The sequence below is a fragment of the Oncorhynchus gorbuscha genome, linkage group LG06 (genome assembly GCF_021184085.1).
Source record: "Oncorhynchus gorbuscha isolate QuinsamMale2020 ecotype Even-year linkage group LG06, OgorEven_v1.0, whole genome shotgun sequence".
Taxonomy (NCBI): Eukaryota; Metazoa; Chordata; class Actinopteri; order Salmoniformes; family Salmonidae; genus Oncorhynchus; species Oncorhynchus gorbuscha.
Genome location: NC_060178.1, coordinates 92,816,294 through 92,836,699, shown reverse-complemented (window position 1 = coordinate 92,836,699; position 20,406 = coordinate 92,816,294). Strand labels below are relative to the sequence as shown.

Here is a 20,406-nt window from a genome sequence, read left to right as displayed (position 1 = left end):
TAGGATAGCTGTTCAGTGTGTGTGTGTGTGTGTGTGTTATAGGATAGCTGTTCAGTGTGTGTGTGTGTGTGTGTTATAGGGTAGCTGTTCAGTGTGTGTGTGTGTGTGTGTGTTATAGGATAGCTGTTCAGTGTGTGTGTGTGTGTGTGTGTGTGTGTTATAGGGTAGCTGTTCAGTGTGTGTGTGTGTGTGTGTGTGTGTGTTATAGGATAGCTGTTCAGTGTGTGTGTGTGTGTGTGTGTTATAGGGTAGCTGTTCAGTGTGTGTGTGTTATAGGGTAGCTGTTCAGTGTGTGTGTGTGTGTGTTATAGGGTAGCTGTTCAGTGTGTGTGTGTGTTATAGGGTAGCTGTTCAGTGTGTGTGTGTGTTATAGGATAGCGGTTCAGGCCAGGAAGATCAGGAGCAGGCTCTTCGGTTAGAGGAGGATACAGTCATCTACCTCTGTCAGAGTGCAGTGCTGCACTCCCCATCCACCTTCCTACAAACCTACACCAAGGCTACCAACATCCTCATGGATTCCGGTAATTGCTTTGTGTGCGTTTTATCTAGAGCCAGATCCGCATTATAGCGCGATTGAAATTTAAAGGTAATTGCCGATTTGAGCTGACATATGCAGTATTTACCGTAAATGCAGTCTCCTCAAATGCAGGAACATTGCCTTTAAATGTAAATCACACTAGTGCAGGGCTTCCGCGATCCGGATTGAATGTAGACCTGTCTGGAGTCAAAATCATCAAAATAAATGTTATATTATTTTAGAAATCGTGTGGCCGACACACCGCAGACTTTACTGGTAGCAGGAGAATGAAGAAATGACTACTAGACAATCGTCCTCCCATCAGTAACACTAAATAAAGCATTTTCTTACTGTGTATCTGCATGTATGTGTGTGTGATCAAGCCATGACTAACAACCATTTCAACTTTTTCTTCATATATTTTATTCAGACAGGGAGTATAACCAAGCATTCATTTGCCATTTGATGTATTGCTTGTTCAAGCTCAACAGTCTGCATACAAAACTGAGCTTAAAATGCACCTTTAACATTTCTAGTTAAATGGCTTGTTAGTCTTTCAGAGCCTCCAACCAAGGTGCTCTTTCTGCAGACGGATAAGGCAGCAAGTTAAAGGAGAAAGAGAGAAGGGGGGGATCTCAGTAAGACTATATGGATGATGATCGTCTCTGAAAAGCAGTACAATTACTGAACATGTGTTCAGGGCAACTGAAGTGTCCAGAAATGTGCCCTTTAGTTGGTACTATTCAGGTTATCTAGGAGCACAACCCTGCATTATTTAAAGGAAAAGCAACACAGAAAAAAAGTCTAGTGAATCCAACACCACCTCACTACTAGGTTGTTACATCAGTTTGTGTGTAAAACCCAGCTCCGTGGGAAGGATCGCAGAATGATCTTCCATATAGAAACCTGTTCACTGGAAAGCAAGCGTTTGTGGGGTTTAGACTTGGTTCAATATCAACTGTTGAAGTGATTCACCAGACAGATGACAAAGTAGCTATAGTAGAAGCACTTAAAACCGTCCTTTCCAACATTCACTTATAGTGGAACTGTCACTTTAATGCCCCAAAAACATCAGAGTAAACACAGAAGGTTAGGAAGGCCCCTACAATCCAAGAGGCTCAGCACATACAGTTTGTTGACCTAACACTGCTACAACAAGTTATGGAACCAGTAAGGCACAATTCAGAAAACTGCATGATTTTTAACTTAAGCCACAGGGAATGCGTTTTTGGAAATAAATACAAAGAGCAAAGAATAGGTTTCATACAAAACAGGGATAAAAAGGTCAAAGTGTTTGAGACGACTGGAAACCTGCAGTCACAAGCTACACTTTCAGCAACAGTTCTTTTTTGGGGGGGTTCTACTTTTACCCACATTTCCTGTGCTTTACATTTACAAATAGTATTCTTCAGTTCTAAGGCCATCATCATAATCAACAACAAAACAACTCACACCAATATCAAAGTCAGTCAGTCCACTGTTAACAACCCACTTACTACTACTACCAGTCCCTTCAGGTGCAACATCCCATGCAAAAACATACCGTTTTAATCAAGACTGTTCTGTAGTCCCCCTAAGGTGGTTGTGTTGATTGTATATAGTAGTAGCTGTAACAAGGCTGAGGTGGAGCAGACCAAGGTGGTAATGATGGTGGGTAAGTTAGTGTGTAGTGGACATGGAGGTGGAGTTGGCAGAGAGCAGCAGAGGTGTGGTGATCTGAGGGCTGAGGGGAGCCTGCGGTAGAAGTTACCACTAACCACAGATCTAGGACCAAATCTCCCTATACCTAGTCGTATAGTTATCCATTAGGGGATGAAACTACTATCTGACCCTGGACCTGTGGTTAGGGTCAACTTCTACCCACACCTGGAGAGGAGATGGAGGGGAGAGAGAGCCAAGCCCAGTCCTCTTCATTATAGGATGGTACTCTCTGTGTCCAGGTCTGAGTCTTTGGGCTGAGATACGGATGCCATGGGGGCCATGGAGGGGGCGGTCACTGGCTGCTGGTCCACAGCAAACTCAGGGACGAAGGCTCGGGTCAACCCTTTGAGAGACAGCGCTGGGTCTGGACAGGACAGAGAGAGTGAAATGTTACTGCTCCAGCTGACTGAGGAGTCTTTTAAGCTGTAGTAGTTGAGTGATTGTAGAAAATCAGACACTGAATCTGACTTCAGTTAAATATTGTGGATTAACAAGGTCAAAGTACTAAGAAGTCAATGAATAGAAATTCCTGAAGGGGAAAACTAAATAGCTGATATTAAAATCATCAAAAAGTCACTTGAAAATATGTGTTCAATGTTAGTACATTTTGGCAAGCATGGTTGACGTGCATAAAGAGAAACAAGCAAAATGCTAATTCAACCTCCAGTACAGACTGTCACATCCTCAATCTAGGCAGGTAGCCTAGTGGTTAGAGTGTTGGACTAGTAACCGAAAGGTTCCAAGTTCAAATCCCCAAGCTGGCAAGGTACAAATCTGTCATTCTGCCCCTGAACAGGTAGTTAACCCACTGTTCCTAGGTTGTCATTGAAAATAAAAATGTGTTGTTAACCGACTTGCCTAGTTACAGAAAAAATACAAATCTGAAGGACCTGACATCCAAACAGTGACGTCAACCTTTGAAATCTACTACCATTGTTTACCATTTTCCACTGGCTTTAAGATCGGAAAATAGCAGTGAATCATCAAGTAGAGTTAAGTGGCAGCATATCAGAGAGGATGCCGAACCACAGATTTATTTTGAAACAGAGTCACGCGAATGCTATCCACATTCCATCATAAAGCAATATAAAGCAGACATTTCTCTATTGTAAACCACATTGCTGCTGTCATGAAGAGAGCCTCATGCTTCAAATGCATCCAAGGCATGCAACGTCTAAACACAATCCTGTCCCATGCATACCGGAACACTAAAACCTGATGCGGTCGGGTTGCCACACTAAAACACCAAGACAAGACAGGTTATAGTAGCGCTGGGAAGATAAACTGAAAACTAAAAACTAAATCGACCATACCAATCAGTTTTCACAGGCTTTTGTTTTACTCATATCATTCATTGCGATAAGTTGCCAATAAAAGAGAAATTCAGTTTGAAATGAAATAAGTTTGCTTATCTGGGTGACTGATAATGGGCCAATTGATGGTTACAGCCATCAAACTAGTATTAGTAGTTAAAAAGGATAATACACAAAAGGTAATACACAATAGTTATAAAAGTATCCTTCTATTTATATGTATTTTTGTCCAAATGGTCCAGCTCTAGGCCATAGAACTTCCACCCTAAATAGTCTGATCATGCTAGAATGATATTCTGATGTTGATGTTTATTTATGTACAATAGTACAGCTTCAAATTCAGTCTTCTAATCAAGACGACAATGACTTATATTCATTGAAGAAAAAAAAAAACATTTCCAGAGGGAGAACAAATGCAATTGAAGGGTTTGCAAAAGACATACTGACAGAATCAATCAAATTTTTAAAAAAAGGTAATATTCTGCCAATTCCATGAATCAAATCGGTTTTCAGTTTCTGGCATCCTTTCATCATTTAGAGACAAACCATTAGAGATGTCCTTTGAAAACCCCACATCAAAATGTTACTGACATTTAAATGATTTAATAATGAAGGTTGAATGTCGTGATGGTTCATTGCCAATGGGATCGATGATAAAACATCTATTAGAAAAGCAGGCACAAGTGGTAGGTTTCTAAAAGTATATTGTGGTAATGGAGTAATGCAGAAACGGATGGCGTGCAGCAGCTGCAAAATACAAGTCCTGACAAACCTCTTTCATAAATGCTCCTTAACCTGTGGACACAGGACTTTTAGATAAAACATTGTCAATGTACTGGCAACACTGGAGTAAAATACACAAGTGAGAAGGAAGTACTGAACCAATACTATAAACTGAAAGAAGGGATTTGTTGTGATATGACCAAATGTACATAAACACCTCCTTGTCGAACATCTCATTCCAAAATCATGGTCATTAATATGGAGTTGGTCCCCCCTTTGCTGCTATAACAGCCTCCACTCTTCTGGGAAGGATTTCCACTAGATGTTGGAACATTGCTGCGGGGACTTACTTCCATTCAGCCACAATAGCATTAGTGAGGTCGGCACTGATGTTGGGAGATTAGGCCTGGCTCGCAGTTTGCCTTCCAATTCATCCCAAAGGTATTTGAAGTGGTTGAGGGCAGGGCTCTGTGCAGGCCAGTCAAGTTCTTCCACAAACCATTTCTGTAAGGATCTCGCTTTGTGCACAGGGGCATTGTCATGATGAAACAGGAAAGGGCCTTCCCCAAACTGTTGCCACAAAGTTGGAAGCACAGAATCATCTAGAATATCATTGTATGCTGTAGCGTTAACATTTCCCTTCACTGGAACTAAGGGGCCTAGCCCAAACCATGAAAAACAGCCCCAGACCATTATTCCTCCTCCACCAAACTTTACAGTTGGTGCTATGCATTGGGGCAGGTAGCGTTCTCCTAGCAACCGCCAAACCCAGATTCGTCCGTCAGACTACCAGATGGTGAAGCGTGATTCATCACTCCAGAGAACACTCTTCCACTGCTTCAGAGTCCAAAGGCGGAAAACTTTACACCACTCCAGCCGACGTTTAGCATTGTGCATGGTGAACTTAGGCTTACGACTGCTCGGCCATGGAAAACCATTTCATGAAGCTTCCAACTAAGTTACTGTGCTGAAACCACTAGAGATGGAAACACAACTGCCTACCCGCTCACCGGAGGCAGTTTGGAACTTCTTAGTGAGTGTTACAACTGAGCGCTACGGTCCCTTTCTGTGAGCTTGTGTGGCCTACCATTTTGCGGCTGAGCCGTTGTTGGTCCTAGACGTTTCCACTTCACAATAACAGCACTTACAGTTGTCCGGGGCAGCTCTAGCAGGGCAGCAATTTGACCTTTTGGAAAGGTGGCTACCTATGACGGTGCCACGTTGAAAGTCACTGAGCTCTTCAGAGCAGGCCATTCTACTGCCAATGTTTGTCAATGGAGATTGCATGGTTGTGAGCTCGATTTTACACACCTGTGGTTGAAATAGCCGAATCCACTAATTTGAAGGGTTGTCCACATACTTTGTATATATAGTGTATCAGTTCTGTGTCGGTTTTCAGAATTTGTTTTTAATGTCCTTCTGTGGCGTGTTACCAACAACCAAATTAATCTCCTTTCATGGGAAAATAAAGCATGACTTGACCGGACTCACCCATGATTTTGTAGGCTGTGCTGCAGATCCCGTTGGTATCATTTCCCTGTGTGGGGGGCTGAGGGGGCGGAGGAATGTTGGGCCTGTTTCTGGGTTTGGGGACAGGGCGTGGTCGGGGGAGTGAGCCTGACTGGAAGGGCAAGGTGGAGGCAGGATGGGCACTGGGTATGTCCTGGGGGACGGTGGAGGGTGGAGGTGTATCAGGCGGTGTGGGGGTGTCTGTTGGAGAATATTCCGCCCCAGGGTTGTCTCCTGTGCCCCCACTTGTCACGAACCGGCTCAAAGCCCGTAACAAAGGGAGACAACGTGGAGATAAGGAGTAGCAAAATCTATATTTATTAAATAAGTAACTAAGTGTAATATACAATGGTGTGTGTAATCAGTAATCAGTAGTGTAAGTGAGTGATGGCCGAGGGCCCTGGGTTGGGACGGGGGGCTGACATGGGAAAATAAAGCATGACTTGACCGGACTCACCCATGATTTTGTAGGCTGTGCTGCAGATCCCGTTGGTATCATTTCCCTGTGTGGGGGGCTGAGGGGGCGGAGGAATGTTCCCTGGGGACAGGGTTGTCTCCTGTGTGAGGGTGTGGGGGGCTGTGGGGGTGGGTGGTTGGGGGCCTGGATGGAGGGCTGGTTGTTGGAGTGGCGGCGGGGGTGGTGGAGGGCTGGGATGTGGGCAGGGTGGGGGAGGTAGGGGAGTGGCTTGAGGAAGAGAGGGGTCTGGGGGAGGGGCTGAGGGACTGGCCCGAGGAGGGGTTGTGGTTGGTGAGGTTACTGGGCTGGCCTGAAGGGGGGTTGGGCAGCTTGGGAGGGGCAGGGGCTGGCTTCTTTGTACCTGGATAGTAGAGAGAGAGGTTGACTTCAGAAAATATCTTGTGTCTACATATATTTGAGGCTACCTGAAATTGCATGTCTATGTCTAACAGGGAGCTACACTGGGGCGTCACAAAAATGGTGGGTTTCTAGCTGCTACACTGGACCCGTAACTATAGCCGGCCTGAGCAGAGCCCAAGACACTTTATGTAGTGTTCTCGGGCATGAGGCACGTGTTAAATTCTTAAAAAATAGAACCAGAGCGGGCCTCTCCCGGAACCGTGTTGCTTACACCCAGGTTTCATTCAAATGTTTAGGTGCATCTCACACTCTGCAAAGGTGAGGCATCCAGTGTAGCATGCTTTTAAATCTGTCAAAATGTAACAATTTAACTATTAGTGCAATTTACCTTGTAATAAGACTTATTAATGAAAAAGCACAGAATAGGTTCTTTATTCAAATGTCCTTATGATACCATATGCATATAGCTACAAATAAATGTCTAACAACCTAATAAAGGTGAGCTGAATTGCTTTAAGGAGTGAGTAACCTCTGTGCATCATGTGTGGACTGGGCCCCATGGATCCGGCCCCAGGGCCTACTACCACTCCCAGCTGTCCCCCTGCTCCACCTCCTCCTGCTGGGCTGGCTGTGCCCTGGTTGCCCCCTCCTGAACCATTCCTTTGATGGAGGGTCTGGGTGGAGGTGGGGTCACGCTTTGGGTTGCTTAACAGACAAAGGTCACCATTGTAAGTACAGCACCCAGATATTAGTGTAGAGCTCTGAAGATATCCACCATGAAATGTAAAAAATGTTGAGTGAGCTTTTTCTCTTTAACTACACTACGCTGTTTCTTTGGTTTACCTTCTATATTCTAACCAATAGAACGGTTTGGAACTGACATTGAATAGAATCCTTTCATAAATTGATTCAAAAACATCCTTCAAAAAGTTACATAAGCTCAATGAGAGGACAGAAGTAATGGCCAAACAACATTTCGGAGGACAGAGCTTTGTACAACAGTTTTCTGCTGATTCATGTGTTCTAGTGTGAGAGCAGAGGCGTGAGGGACCTCTGAGGATGGCTGGCTCACAGCAGCCATTGTTGTACAGAGCCAGTGGTCTGAACTGAGATGTACCCACAGTGTTATTATAATGATTATTTGTTAGTAGTTTGAGGAAAATGCAGTTAGACAGTGAGAGGAAAAGTTGAGTCAGAAAGGCGAGAGTGAGATTTTCTAGTATGGGTACCAGTCTGTTTAGCTAGTATTCCACTCCTGTCATGCTAAAACTTTGGCATATGACAGATTACAAGAAGTGGAACGTTAGCTAAACAGACTGGTACCCATACCAGTCATTTTCCACTCAAATAAATTATGTTTGAAACAGATTTTCTGTATTAGAATGAACATAAAACATATATATTTGTACAAGAGCAGTGACATCACCATAAACAGCGCACACACGGCTTAACAACAGATCATCATCAAAGATTGCAGTCAAAAGTGTGTTTTCTTATCATGCAGTGGAGTGGCATGCGTGTCTGTGCTCTACAGTGCACTACACACCCACGTCCTTACCTGAGACCCTCCGTGGTGGTAGCTAGAAGCTGCTGCGCTGCCACCAGGGCAGCCATACCCAGTGCCAGGTTAGGCTGGCAGCCCTCCGGCGGGGCCTGGAGCTCGGCCACACACCCCGTGACCTGTCCAGGCCCTGGGGACTCCACAGGGGGTAAGGGAGGCAGGAAGGCGGGTGAAACATGCTGCTTTCTACCTAACGTGTTGCTGCCTCTACGGGGGATGGTGTTATGGTCCCACAGTTTGTTAGCAGAACTAGAGAGGACAGAGAGGCAGACGGCAGAGCCATGTTGAGAAAGACACCCACAGGACAGAATCACCAAGTCCCAGAGTAGGTAGAGAGAGAGCGAGTGAAAATGAGAGAGAGAACAAGAGAGTGAGAGGTAGTCCACACCAAACGGAGAAAAAGGGATGTTAAGTAGATTTGTTGTCTAAAGTTACATCTATAGTACTAAACATCCAGAAATAAGCTTCAAAAAGCCCCTCATGTAAGTAGTGATAATCAGCAGAGCTACCAATCAAACCAAACATTCAAAGTGTAAATTAATTATTATTGAGTTCTAAAAGTGAAAATCCTTTCGATTTAAGTAGCATGATATCCTCAGCTCAGAGCACTGGCAGGTACAGGACCAGCCTTTGACCTTTCACCCCACGGCAGTCCAAAGTAGACGGAATGAGCTACTAGTGATGGGGTGCTGTGGTTAGTGTTTACCTGTCCCTGCGAAGGGTATCGTTCTCTGGCCCCACCATGCTACCAGGCCTCTTCCTCTCGATGGTGGAACAGTCGTACTCCATAGAGTGGTTGATGTGGTTGGAAGGAGGGGCGGGCATGGCAAACATCCCTGATACATTAAACTCCACATCTGCACACATGGGGACAATAGGCAAGTAGAATTCCTTTAGGGGCCATTTAAAAATAAAAAAACAGATCCATTTTTTTCAGTAGCCTAGGAATCAGATTTATACCACTGACAGATAAAGGAGACCAATGACCTCCATTTTGAGGACCTAGTCAAAGTGGAAGGGTCAAAGGTCATATGTACATACCCTCAGGGAAGAACCAGTCAGCGTGTTGTATGATGGGTTCTATGATGGTCACCACGTGAACAGAGGTAGCAGCAGCCATCTCAGCTAGAGTGCTGCAGGCACACAGAGGAGAGCAGACATGCTGTCAAACTCATTCCACGGAGGGCCGAGTGTCTGCAGGTTGTCGTTCCTCACTAATTAGTAAGGAACTCCCCACACCTGGTTGTCTAGGTCTTAATTGAAAGAAAAAACCAGCAGAAACTAGGCCCACCAGGGAATCAGTTTGACACCCTTATTACAGACAAACACTACATAATTATGACACCAATTTGTGAACACAAACTTTAGTTTTTCAGTTTGAATAGTGAGTACTCCCCATCTCTCCTCCCCTCTCTCCCCTTTTCTCACCCCTCCGTTTTGGCCCACAGCAGGTTTGGTCCAAGTACAATGGCGATGTTGCTAGGGGTCATCTTGTTGACCTCACTGTCCTGAGCCAGCTTGGACAGGAACTTCACCAGATACCTACAACACAGGACACAGAGACAGGCACAGGTAAGGTAAATGTTAGCTGTTAAGAAAAAGGGTAACATATTACACACAAGTTGTGTGAACCAGTCCATCTGTTACCCACCTTAGGTTTGCTTTGTTGTTCTTTGGTAATTGATCACACACAACCCAGAGGGCCTGCAGTCGCTTGTCTGGTTCTAGAACACTGGGGAGAGACACAGAGGGACAATCGGTTTCATGGTTGCCATCATTTCACTCCTTTTTTACTTTTCATTTCTACTACTTCTCCTTTACTTTCCTTGGTTCCTTCTACAGCTACAGTATGGCTGCTATTGAATGGATGTCTGCTATTGAATGGAGTGTGTGCTGGTGGCTTACCTAGACGCCTGAATCCACTCGTCGTAAAGCTGAAAGCTCATCAGAGGTTCAGGTAGTTCTCTCAGGTAAGACTTCAGGGCTCCTGGAATGAAATGACTGTTATGTGAGCAATGGTCTGCCAATCATTTCAGTTACATTACATGAAAACACTTCCTGCAACATGTACAATATGTGAGTGGGGGTTAGGATCGTACCAGCGACAGCGTGGGGGTCCGAGTAGAACTCCTCCAGCTGTGAGGTGGAACAGTCCAGAGCAGCCTTGAGCTTCTTCAGTTTTGAGGTCCCTGCTGCGATCCTGAAGAGGCCCTGGTACAACACACAGACAGGATGGATGAGACAGACAGGGCTTAAATCAGTACAGACACTCTGTACTCACTCTCATACAAACGCAAACACACTGACCTCTCTCATGCATTCACACACATAAAGCTTCTCCTCACACACACACACAAAACATAAACCTCAATTCACACAAACAAAACTTCTACTCTCTCCCACCCAAACAGTCCCTCCTCTCACCACAGGCTGTGTTCTGTGTTCACACATAGATTGAATGGGAAGACAATATGGTGAGAACTAAACACAGTTGATTTAGAACCTTGCCAGCAAACAACACGCATAGCATGATAATTCGGAGTTACAGTATAATTGCTGACATTTATTTTTGTAATAATATATAGCTTTCTTTTTTTGCACACAATCCTGTCTCGGAGCTCTGACATGCACTGTCAACTGTGGAATCTTGTATAGACGGGTGTGTGCCTTTCCAAATCATGTCCAATCAATTGGATTTTTACCACAGGCCGACTCCATTCAAGTTGTAGAAAAATCTCAACGATGATCAATGGAAACATGATACACCTGAGCTCAATTTTGAGTCTCATAGCAAAGGGTCTGAATACTTATGTAAATAAGGTATTTTTTATTTTATTTGCAGAAATAAAAATCAAAAATCTGTTTTCACTTTGTCATTATGGGGAATTGCGATGTCATTATGGGGTATTGTGATGTCATTATGGGGTATTGCGATGTCATTATGTGGTATTGTGATGTCATTATGGGGTATTGCGATGTCATTATGGGGTATTGTGATGTCATTATGGGGTATTGTGATGTCATTATGGGGTATTGCGATGTCATTATGTGGTATTGCGTGTAGATTGAGGATTTTTTTTATTTTATACATTTTAGAATAATTGTGGAAAAAGTCCAGGGTTCTGGACACTTTCCGAATGCACTGTACAAATTTAGACTAACAACAATTTACAGACAAACAATGACTACATCTCCTCTGCCCAGACCAGCATGCTCACACCCTTATCCCTAGTGCCTGCATGTTCACACCCCTACCCCAGACCAGCATGCTCACACCCTTATCCCTAGTGCCTGCATGTTCACACCCCTACCCCAGACCAGCATGCTCACACCCTTATCCCTAGTGCCTACATTATGGTTGGCCACTTAAATTGTACCAATGTGTTTCTCAGTCGCCCATGCTATTTTAATAATAAATCATTCGATTTTCCCATTGTGTTAATGAGGGCGGATTGATTTCCAAGTTTTTACTGTATGTTTTTTCAAGATGAGTGATGAGAAGAGAATCGTCCAGCCCATCGGGTATCTCACTACACCCCCACATGCCACGTCTTGAAATATGCAGACAGACGGATTAAAAGTACAGTTACATTGTAATACTTCTGACAGGGAACGTTCCAGCTCCCCCCACAACTTCTGGACTTTAAAGCATTTCTTACAAGTGGAAAGAACTCAGAGAAGGTCGCACCAGATTTGAATGTTTTCGGTTCGTGTCTCTTCATGTTTGTTAACATTTCAAATTGTATGGGATCAAATATGTTTATTGGCAGTTCTTAAACCTTTTAGATCTAACAATCTAAACTAGATGCCCTCAATCTCACACAAATTATCAAGGAACAATCCTAAATCAATAAACATGGGCACCCTCATAGATATTATCCTGACCAACTTCCCCTCCAAATACACCTCTGCTGTTTTCAAATCAGGATCTCCGCAATCACTACCTCATTGCCTGCATCCACTATGGGTCCACGGTCAAACGACCAGCCCTCATCACTGTTAAACGCTCCCTAAAACACTTTTAATCGATCTGGCCCAGGTACCCTGGAAGGATATTGACCTCATCCCGTCAGTAGAGGATGCCTAGTCGTTCTTTACAAGTCATTGAATCTGCTTCCGGTTGGAGCGAGTGGTCGCATCTGCACTTCGCTCCCGCGGGTGACTCTGCTAGCTAGCCAACGCTAGCCAACGTCTACTGAATAGAACTTCCGCACTCAACAACCCGGTCGCATTCACAGGTAGTATCACATTTTCACTTCATTACAGTACAACGGTTTGATTTGTTTGATCGTAGCTAGCTACATAGCTAGCTACATAGCCGTCTTTGTATCAAAGATAATTGTGTAGTCTAGAGCGATTTTCTAGGTTCGCTAGCCAGCTATTGTCGTTCTTCTAACGCAACGTAACGTAAACAACACTGCTAGCTAGCCAGCTAGCCCCCGAATAGCAACACTGCAGAAACTATTACACTCAACGGAACGACTTGATTAGTGTAGTGTCAACAACGCACCCACTGCCAGCTGGCCTACTTCAGCAGTACTGTATCATTTTAATCATTTTAGTCAATAAGATTCTTGCTACGTAGCTTAACTTTCTGAACATCCGAGACGTGTAGTCCACTTGTCATTCCAATCTCCTTTGCATTAGCGTAGCCTCTTCTGTAGCCTGTCAACTATGTGTCTGTTTATCCCTGTTCTCTCCTCTCTGCACAGACCATACAAACGCTCCACACCGCGTGGCCGCGGCCACCCTACTCTGGTGGTCCCAGCGCGCACGACCCACGTGGAGTTCCAGGTCTCCGGTAGCCTCTGGAACTGCCAATCTGCGGTCAACAAGGCAGAGTTCATCTCAGCCTATGCCTCCCTCCAGTCCCTCGACTTCTTGGCACTGACGGAAACATGGATCACCACAGACAACACTGCTACTCCCACTGCTCTCTCTTCGTCCGCCCACGTGTTCTCGCACACCCCGAGAGCTTCTGGTCAGCGGGGTGGTGGCACCGGGATCCTCATCTCTCCCAAGTGGTCATTCTCTCTTTCTCCCCTTACCCATCTGTCTATCGCCTCCTTTGAATTCCATTCTGTCACAGTTACCAGCCCTTTCAAGCTTAACATCCTTATCATTTATCGCACTCCAGGTTCCCTCGGAGAGTTCATCAATGAGCTTGATGCCTTGATAAGCTCCTTTCCTGAGGACGGCTCACCTCTCACAGTTCTGGGCGACTTTAACCTCCCCACGTCTACCTTTGACTCTTTCCTCTCTGCCTCCTTCTTTCCACTCCTCTCCTCTTTTGACCTCACCCTCTCACCTTCCCCCTACTCACAAGGCAGGCAATACGCTCGACCTCATCTTTACTAGATGCTGTTCTTCCACTAACCTCATTGCAACTCCCCTCCAAGTCTCCGACCACTGCCTTGTATCCTTTTCCCTCTCGCTCTCATCCAACACCTCCCACACTGCCCCTACTCGGATGGTATCGCGCCGTCCCAACCTTCGCTCTCTCTCCCCCGCTACTCTCTCCTCTTCCATCCTATCATCTCTTCCCTCCGCTCAAACCTTCTCTCACCTATCTCCTGATTCTGCCTCCTCAACCCTCCTCTCCTCCCTCTCTGCATCCCTTGACTCTCTATGTCCCCTATCCTCCAGGCCGGCTCGGTCCTCCCCTCCCGCTCCGTGGCTCGATGACTCATTGCGAGCTCACAGAACAGGGCTCCGGGCAGCCGAGCGGAAATGGAGGAAAACTCGCCTCCCTGCGGACCTGGCATCCTTTCACTCCCTCCTCTCTACATTTTCCTCCTCTGTCTCTGCTGCTAAAGCCACTTTCTACCACGCTAAATTCCAAGCATCTGCCTCTAACCCTAGGAAGCTCTTTGCCACCTTCTCCTCCCTCCTGAATCCTCCTCCCCCCCCCTCCTCCCTCTCTGCAGATGACTTCGTCAACCATTTTGAAAAGAAGGTCGACGACATCCGATCCTCGTTTGCTAAGTCAAACGACACCGCTGGTTCTGCTCACACTGCCCTACCCTGTGCTCTGACCTCTTTCTCCCCTCTCTCTCCAGATGAAATCTCGCGTCTTGTGACGGCCGGCCGCCCAACAACCTGCCCGCTTGACCCTATCCCCTCCTCTCTTCTCCAGACCATTTCCGGAGACCTTCTCCCTTACCTCACCTCGCTCATCAACTCATCCCTGACCGCTGGCTACGTCCCTTCCGTCTTCAAGAGAGCGAGAGTTGCACCCCTTCTGAAAAAAACCAACACTCGATCCCGCCGATGTCAACAATTACAGACCAGTATCCCTTCTTTCTTTTCTCTCCAAAACTCTTGAACGTGCCGTCCTTGGCCAGCTCTCCCGCTATCTCTCTCTGAATGACCTTCTTGATCCAAATCAGTCAGGTTTCAAGACTAGTCATTCAACTGAGACTGCTCTCCTCTGTATCACGGAGGCGCTCCGCACTGCTAAAGCTAACTCTCTCTCCTCTGCTCTCATCCTTCTAGATCTATCGGCTGCCTTCGATACTGTGAACCATCAGATCCTCCTCTCCACCCTCTCCGAGTTGGGCATCTCCGGTGCGGCCCACGCTTGGATTGCGTCCTACCTGACAGGTCGCTCCTACCAGGTGGCGTGGCGAGAATCTGTCTCCTCACCACGCGCTCTCACCACTGGTGTCCCCCAGGGCTCTGTTCTTGGCCCTCTACTATTCTCGCTATACACCAAGTCACTTGGCTCTGTCATAACCTCACATGGTCTCTCTTATCATTGCTATGCAGACGACACACAATTAATCTTCTCCTTTCCCCCTTCTGATGACCAGGTGGCGAATCGCATCTCTGCATGTCTGGCAGACATATCAGTGTGGATGACGGATCACCACCTCAAGCTGAACCTCGGCAAGACGGAGCTGCTCTTCCTCCCGGGGAAGGACTGCCCGTTCCATGATCTCGCCATCACGGTTGACAACTCCATTGTGTCCTCCTCCCAGAGCGCCAAGAACCTTGGCGTGATCCTGGACAACACCCTGTCGTTCTCAACCAACATCAAGGCGGTGGCCCGTTCCTGTAGGTTCATGCTCTACAACATCCGCAGAGTACGACCCTGCCTCACACAGGAAGCGGCGCAGGTCCTAATCCAGGCACTTGTCATCTCCCGTCTGGATTACTGCAACTCGCTGTTGGCTGGGCTCCCTGCCTGTGCCATTAAACCCTTCAACTCATCCAGAACGCCGCAGCCCGTCTGGTGTTCAACCTTCCCAAGTTCTCTCACGTCACCCCGCTCCTCCGTTCTCTCCACTGGCTTCCAGTTGAAGCTCGCATCCGCTACAAGACCATGGTGCTTGCCTACGGAGCTGTGAGGGGAACGGCACCTCAGTACCTCCAGGCTCTGATCAGGCCCTACACCCAAACAAGGGCACTGCGTTCATCCACCTCTGGCCTGCTCGCCTCCCTACCACTGAGGAAGTACAGCTCCCGCTCTGCCCAGTCAAAACTGTTCGCTGCCCTGGCCCCCCAATGGTGGAACAAACTCCCTCACGACGCCAGGACAGCGGAGTCAATCACCACCTTCCGGAGACACCTGAAACCCCACCTCTTTAAGGAATACCTAGGATAGGATAAGTAATCCCTCTCACCCCCCCCTTAAGTTTTAGATGCACTATTGTAAAGTGACTGTTCCACTGGATGTCATAAGGTGAATGCACCAATTTGTAAGTCGCTCTGGATAAGAGCGTCTGCTAAATGACTTAAATGTAAATGTTAAATGTCATTTCCTCTCCATCTTAAATAATCATGCCCCTTTCAAAAAATGTAGAACCAGGAACAGATGTAGCCCTTGGTTCACTCCAGACCTGACTGCCCTTGATCAGCACAAAAACATCCTGTGGCGTACTGCCATAGCATCAAATAGTCCAAGGGATATGCAACTTTTCAGGGAAGTCAGGAACGCAAAGGCCAGCTATTTCAAGCAGAACTTTGCATCCTGTAGCTCTAACTCCAAAAAGTTATGGGACACTAAAGTCCATGGAGAATAAGAGCACCTCCTCCCAGCTGCCCCACTGCACTGAGGCTAGGAAACACTGTCACCACCAATAAATCCACAATAATCAAGCATTTCTCTACAGCTGGCCATGCTTTCCTCCTGGCTAACCCAACCCCGGCCAACAGCTCCGTACCCCTGCAGCTACTGGCCCAAGCCCCACCAGCTTCTCCTTCACCTAAATTCAGAAAGCAGATGTTCTGAAAGAGCTGCACAACCTGGACCCATACAAATAGCTGGGTTAGACAATCTGGACCCTCTTTCTAAAATTCTCTCTGTATATATAAACGATGTCGCTCTTGCCGTGGGCGATTCCCTGATCCACCTCTACGCAGACGACACCATTCTGTATACTTCTGGCCCTTCTTTGGACACTGTGTTAACAAACCTCCAAACAAATGCCATACAACACTCCTTCCATGGCCTCCAACTGCTCTTAAACGCTAGTAAAACTAAATGTATGCTTTTCAACCGATCGCTGCCCGCACCTGCCCGCCCGCCTAGCATCACTACTCTGAATGGTTCTGACTTAGAATATGTGGACAACTACAAATACCTAGGTGGCTGGCTAGACTGTAAACTCTCCTTCCAGACTCATTCAACATCTCAAATCCAAAATTAAATCCAAAATTCCTATTTCGCAACAAAACCTCCTTCACTCACGCCGCCAAACATACCCTCGTAAAACTGACTATCCTACCGATTGTTGACTTCGGCGATGTCATTTACAAAATAGCCTCCAACACTCTACTCAGCAAACTGAATGCAGTCTATCACATTATGTAGATTACATTTAAGAGGTTTAAAGTGCATTTTACATTTCATGTTTGGGCCCAAGTTTCTGCATGGATTCATTTAATTCGTCCTTGTATTATTTAATTCACGCATCCATATTTAAATTTCTTTGTCCTCAACTATGATCCCCCTTCACTTTCTCCCCCTCTACCTCGCTCCCACAATGCTTCAATCCATCCATCCATCCTTCTCTCCCTACCTCCTCCTTCATGCCAGTCTCCAGCAGCATCATGATGCAGGCCTCTAATGGCAGAGCGATCTCTCTGCTGCTCCTCTTCAGATGCTCCTCCAGACCCGTCCCAAACGCTGGCTTCTCTGTCCACGAGTCTGACGGGGGAGAGAGAGAGTGGTAGCACTGTTAGCATGGTGGTAACAAAACTATCGTTGTTACGGGTCTGCAGAAAGAGAGGGCGGTAGGATGACTGCGGATGAGGGGTTAGGAGGCCTGGGAATGGTAGATTTGTAGGTCAACAACGTCCCCTCTGGCCAACCATCAGTCACTCACTCCTCCAATAGATAACCACATTGTCTCCATCCATGGAATGTGTTGGTGAGTTTCTATGCACTCAGTGGAAAGGAAAGCCCAGGTAGATCTGATGTGTGGAATGTTTGAATCATCATAAACCACATGCTGGGAGAGAAGGGTTGATTTAGACCACACTCTGTTTACAGGAGAAAAACCAGCCTGCCGAACACAGAGGGAAAGAGAGAACTCATACTAAAAAGAGTGGAAACAGCTAAATTAATGCCTTCCCTGCAATCATTTTCAGTCCTACAGGAACAATAAGCGATAACCTACATGACACAGCCTACCAGATGCCTTCAGACATCATTTAGTAAAAATAAGCAAATACTTCAACCGAGAGATGGTTGATGTGCCACTTTAATAGAGTTAGTTATAAGTGATTGAAGTGGTCTAACAAATAAACAAGATGCAAGCAGCTGTAGCCTATGCAGGCAGGGTGACAATGCATAGCCTAGACCAGTGGTTCCCAAACTTTTATAGGCCTGTACCCTTTCAAACATTCAACCTCCAGCTGCGTACCCCCTTTAGCACCAGGGTCAGCGCACTCTCAAATGTTGTTTTTTGCTATCATTGTAAGCCTGACACTACATTTACTGGTGGGGATAGCGGCAGCAGCCCCAGCTCAGATATTCAACTTACTTCTTATTATTCCGCCACCTACTCCTCCAACAGCCTTTATGCTAGAAACACTGTTCCAACTTCAGAATGTGCGAAATGGTCTGGATCGAGTTGCTTGTATACAACTTCTGCCTAGAAGGCCAGCATGCCGGAGACGCCTCTTCACTGTTGACGTTGAGGCTGGTGTTTTGCGAGTACTATTTAATGAAGCTGCCAGTTGAGGACTTGTGAGGCTTCTGTTTCTCAAACTAGACACTAATGTACTTGTCCTCTTGCTCAGTTGTGCACTGGGGCCTCCCACTCCTCTTTCTATTCTGGTTAGAGACCGTTTGCGCTGTTCTGTGAAGGTACACAGCGTTGTACGAGATCTTCAGTTTCGTGGCAATTTCTTGCATGGAATAGCCATCATTTCTCCGAACAAGAATAGACTGACGAGTTTCAGAAGAATGGTCTTTGTGTCTTGACATTTTGAGCCTATAATCGAACCCACAAATGCCGATGCTCCAGATACTCAACTAGTCTAAAGAAGGCCAGTGTTATTGCTTCTTTAAATCAGGACAACAGTTTTCAGCTGTGCTAACATAATTGCAAAATGGTTTTCTAATGATCAATTAGCCTTTTAAAATGATAAACTTGGACTAGATAACACAATGTGCCATTGGAACACAGGAGTGATGGTTGCTGATAATGGGCCTCTGTACGCCTATATAGATCCATTTAAAAATAAATCCGTTTCCAGATACAATAGTAATTTACATTCACAATGTCTACACTGTAGTTCTGATCAATTTGATGAGCTTTTCTTTAAAAAACAAGGACATTTTTAAGTGACCCTAAACTTTTGAACGGTAGTGTAGGTACGTGGTTGCAATGGGCATCGGTGTCTAAACAGCGCGATTTGGCAAGGCAGGATACTCTGAGCGCAGCCTAATCCAGCAATCTGGCTGTGGCTTCTGATTAAATAACATTTTCACAGAACCTCTTGTTGCAATTTCGATGAGGCTCTCTTGTTCAGATATCGATAAGTGGACTGGAGGCAGGGCATGAAAGAGATAATGAATCCAGTTTGTCTCATCTGTTTCGGGAAAGTACTTGCGCACCCAACTCACTCAGGTGCTTCGCTAGATCACATTTGACATTGTCCGTAAGCTTGAGTTCATTTGCACACAAAAAAAATCATACAATGATGGAAAGACCTGTGTTTTGTCCTTGTTAATGCAGACAGAGAAGAGCTCCAACTTCTTAATTATATCCTCAATATGTCCCGCACATTGAATATAGTTGCGGAGAGTCATCATTCAGGCGAGGGAAAAACATCGCCCAGATAGGCCAGTCGTGTGAGAAACTGAAAATGATGGTCAGTAAAGAAAACATTAAGCTCGTCTCTCAATTTTAAAAATGTGTCAATACTTTGCCCCTTGTTAACCATTGCACTTCTGTATGTTGTAAAAGCACTACATGGTCGCTGCACATATCATTGCATAATGCAGAAAATACAGGAGAGTTCAGGGGCCTTGCTTTAACAAAGTTAACCATTTTCACTGTACTGTCCAAAACATCTTTCAAGCTGTCGGTCATTCCCTCGACAGCAAGAGCCTCCCAGTGGATGCTGCAGCGGGAGCAACTGCTTGCACGCGCATTACCACTCCACTATGTCTCCCTGTCATGGCTTTTACACCATCAGTACAGATACCAACATGAGCAGCAGCTACATACAGACCGTTAGTGAAATTCCCACGAGAGAGCTCTACCAACTGTAGCTCAGTTGGTAGAGTATGGCGCTTGTAACGCCAGGGTAGTGGGTTCGATTCCCGGGACCACCCATATGTAGAATGTATGCACACATGACTGTAAGTCGCTTTGGATAAAAGCGTCTGCTAAATGGCATATATTATTATTATTATTATAGAGTAACGGTTCATGTGATTAGATGTTAATTATTTGACTAGGCTACCTGTATTTGACATTGTTGTTATTTTTCTGAACACTAAATGGTTTAATTATATTTTTGGCCGTGAAACGAGGCTACTCAGGTGAGAAAAAACCCTCACCCAAATGTATAGCCCCGTTGGAAAATATAAATGGACTGTTTGAAAATAAAATCATTAAATGTGAATCACATTTTTATTTGGCGTACACCCGACGGCATTGCATGTGCCCCAGTTTGGGATACCTGGCCCAGACCTCGATGATAACTTGAGACTTTAGCCTGACCCAACAATATCATCACGGTACTAATGGACAGAGTTCCTGTGTCACGCTCAGTTAAACCTTTATGGTCTGAGGGAAAGAGCCTG

The 20,406-nt window shown here is 45.8% G+C and overlaps 1 protein-coding gene across 1 annotated transcript in view; it reads right to left on the bottom strand.

Annotated features, from left to right (window-relative positions):
* Positions 1 to 921: 921 nt before the first annotated feature.
* LOC124038551 (rho GTPase-activating protein 17-like) overlaps positions 922 to 20,406 on the bottom strand; it is a 52,024-nt gene continuing 32,539 nt past the window's right edge. Inside the window, 13 exon segments of the mRNA XM_046354567.1 lie at positions 922 to 2,582; positions 5,746 to 5,994; positions 6,289 to 6,402; positions 6,405 to 6,581; positions 7,110 to 7,285; positions 8,139 to 8,390; positions 8,848 to 8,998; positions 9,183 to 9,274; positions 9,570 to 9,683; positions 9,793 to 9,873; positions 10,047 to 10,128; positions 10,241 to 10,352; positions 17,165 to 17,292. Of these exon segments, the coding sequence (XP_046210523.1) occupies positions 2,431 to 2,582; positions 5,746 to 5,994; positions 6,289 to 6,402; positions 6,405 to 6,581; positions 7,110 to 7,285; positions 8,139 to 8,390; positions 8,848 to 8,998; positions 9,183 to 9,274; positions 9,570 to 9,683; positions 9,793 to 9,873; positions 10,047 to 10,128; positions 10,241 to 10,352; positions 17,165 to 17,292 (1,880 nt within the window). The 3' untranslated portion in view covers positions 922 to 2,430.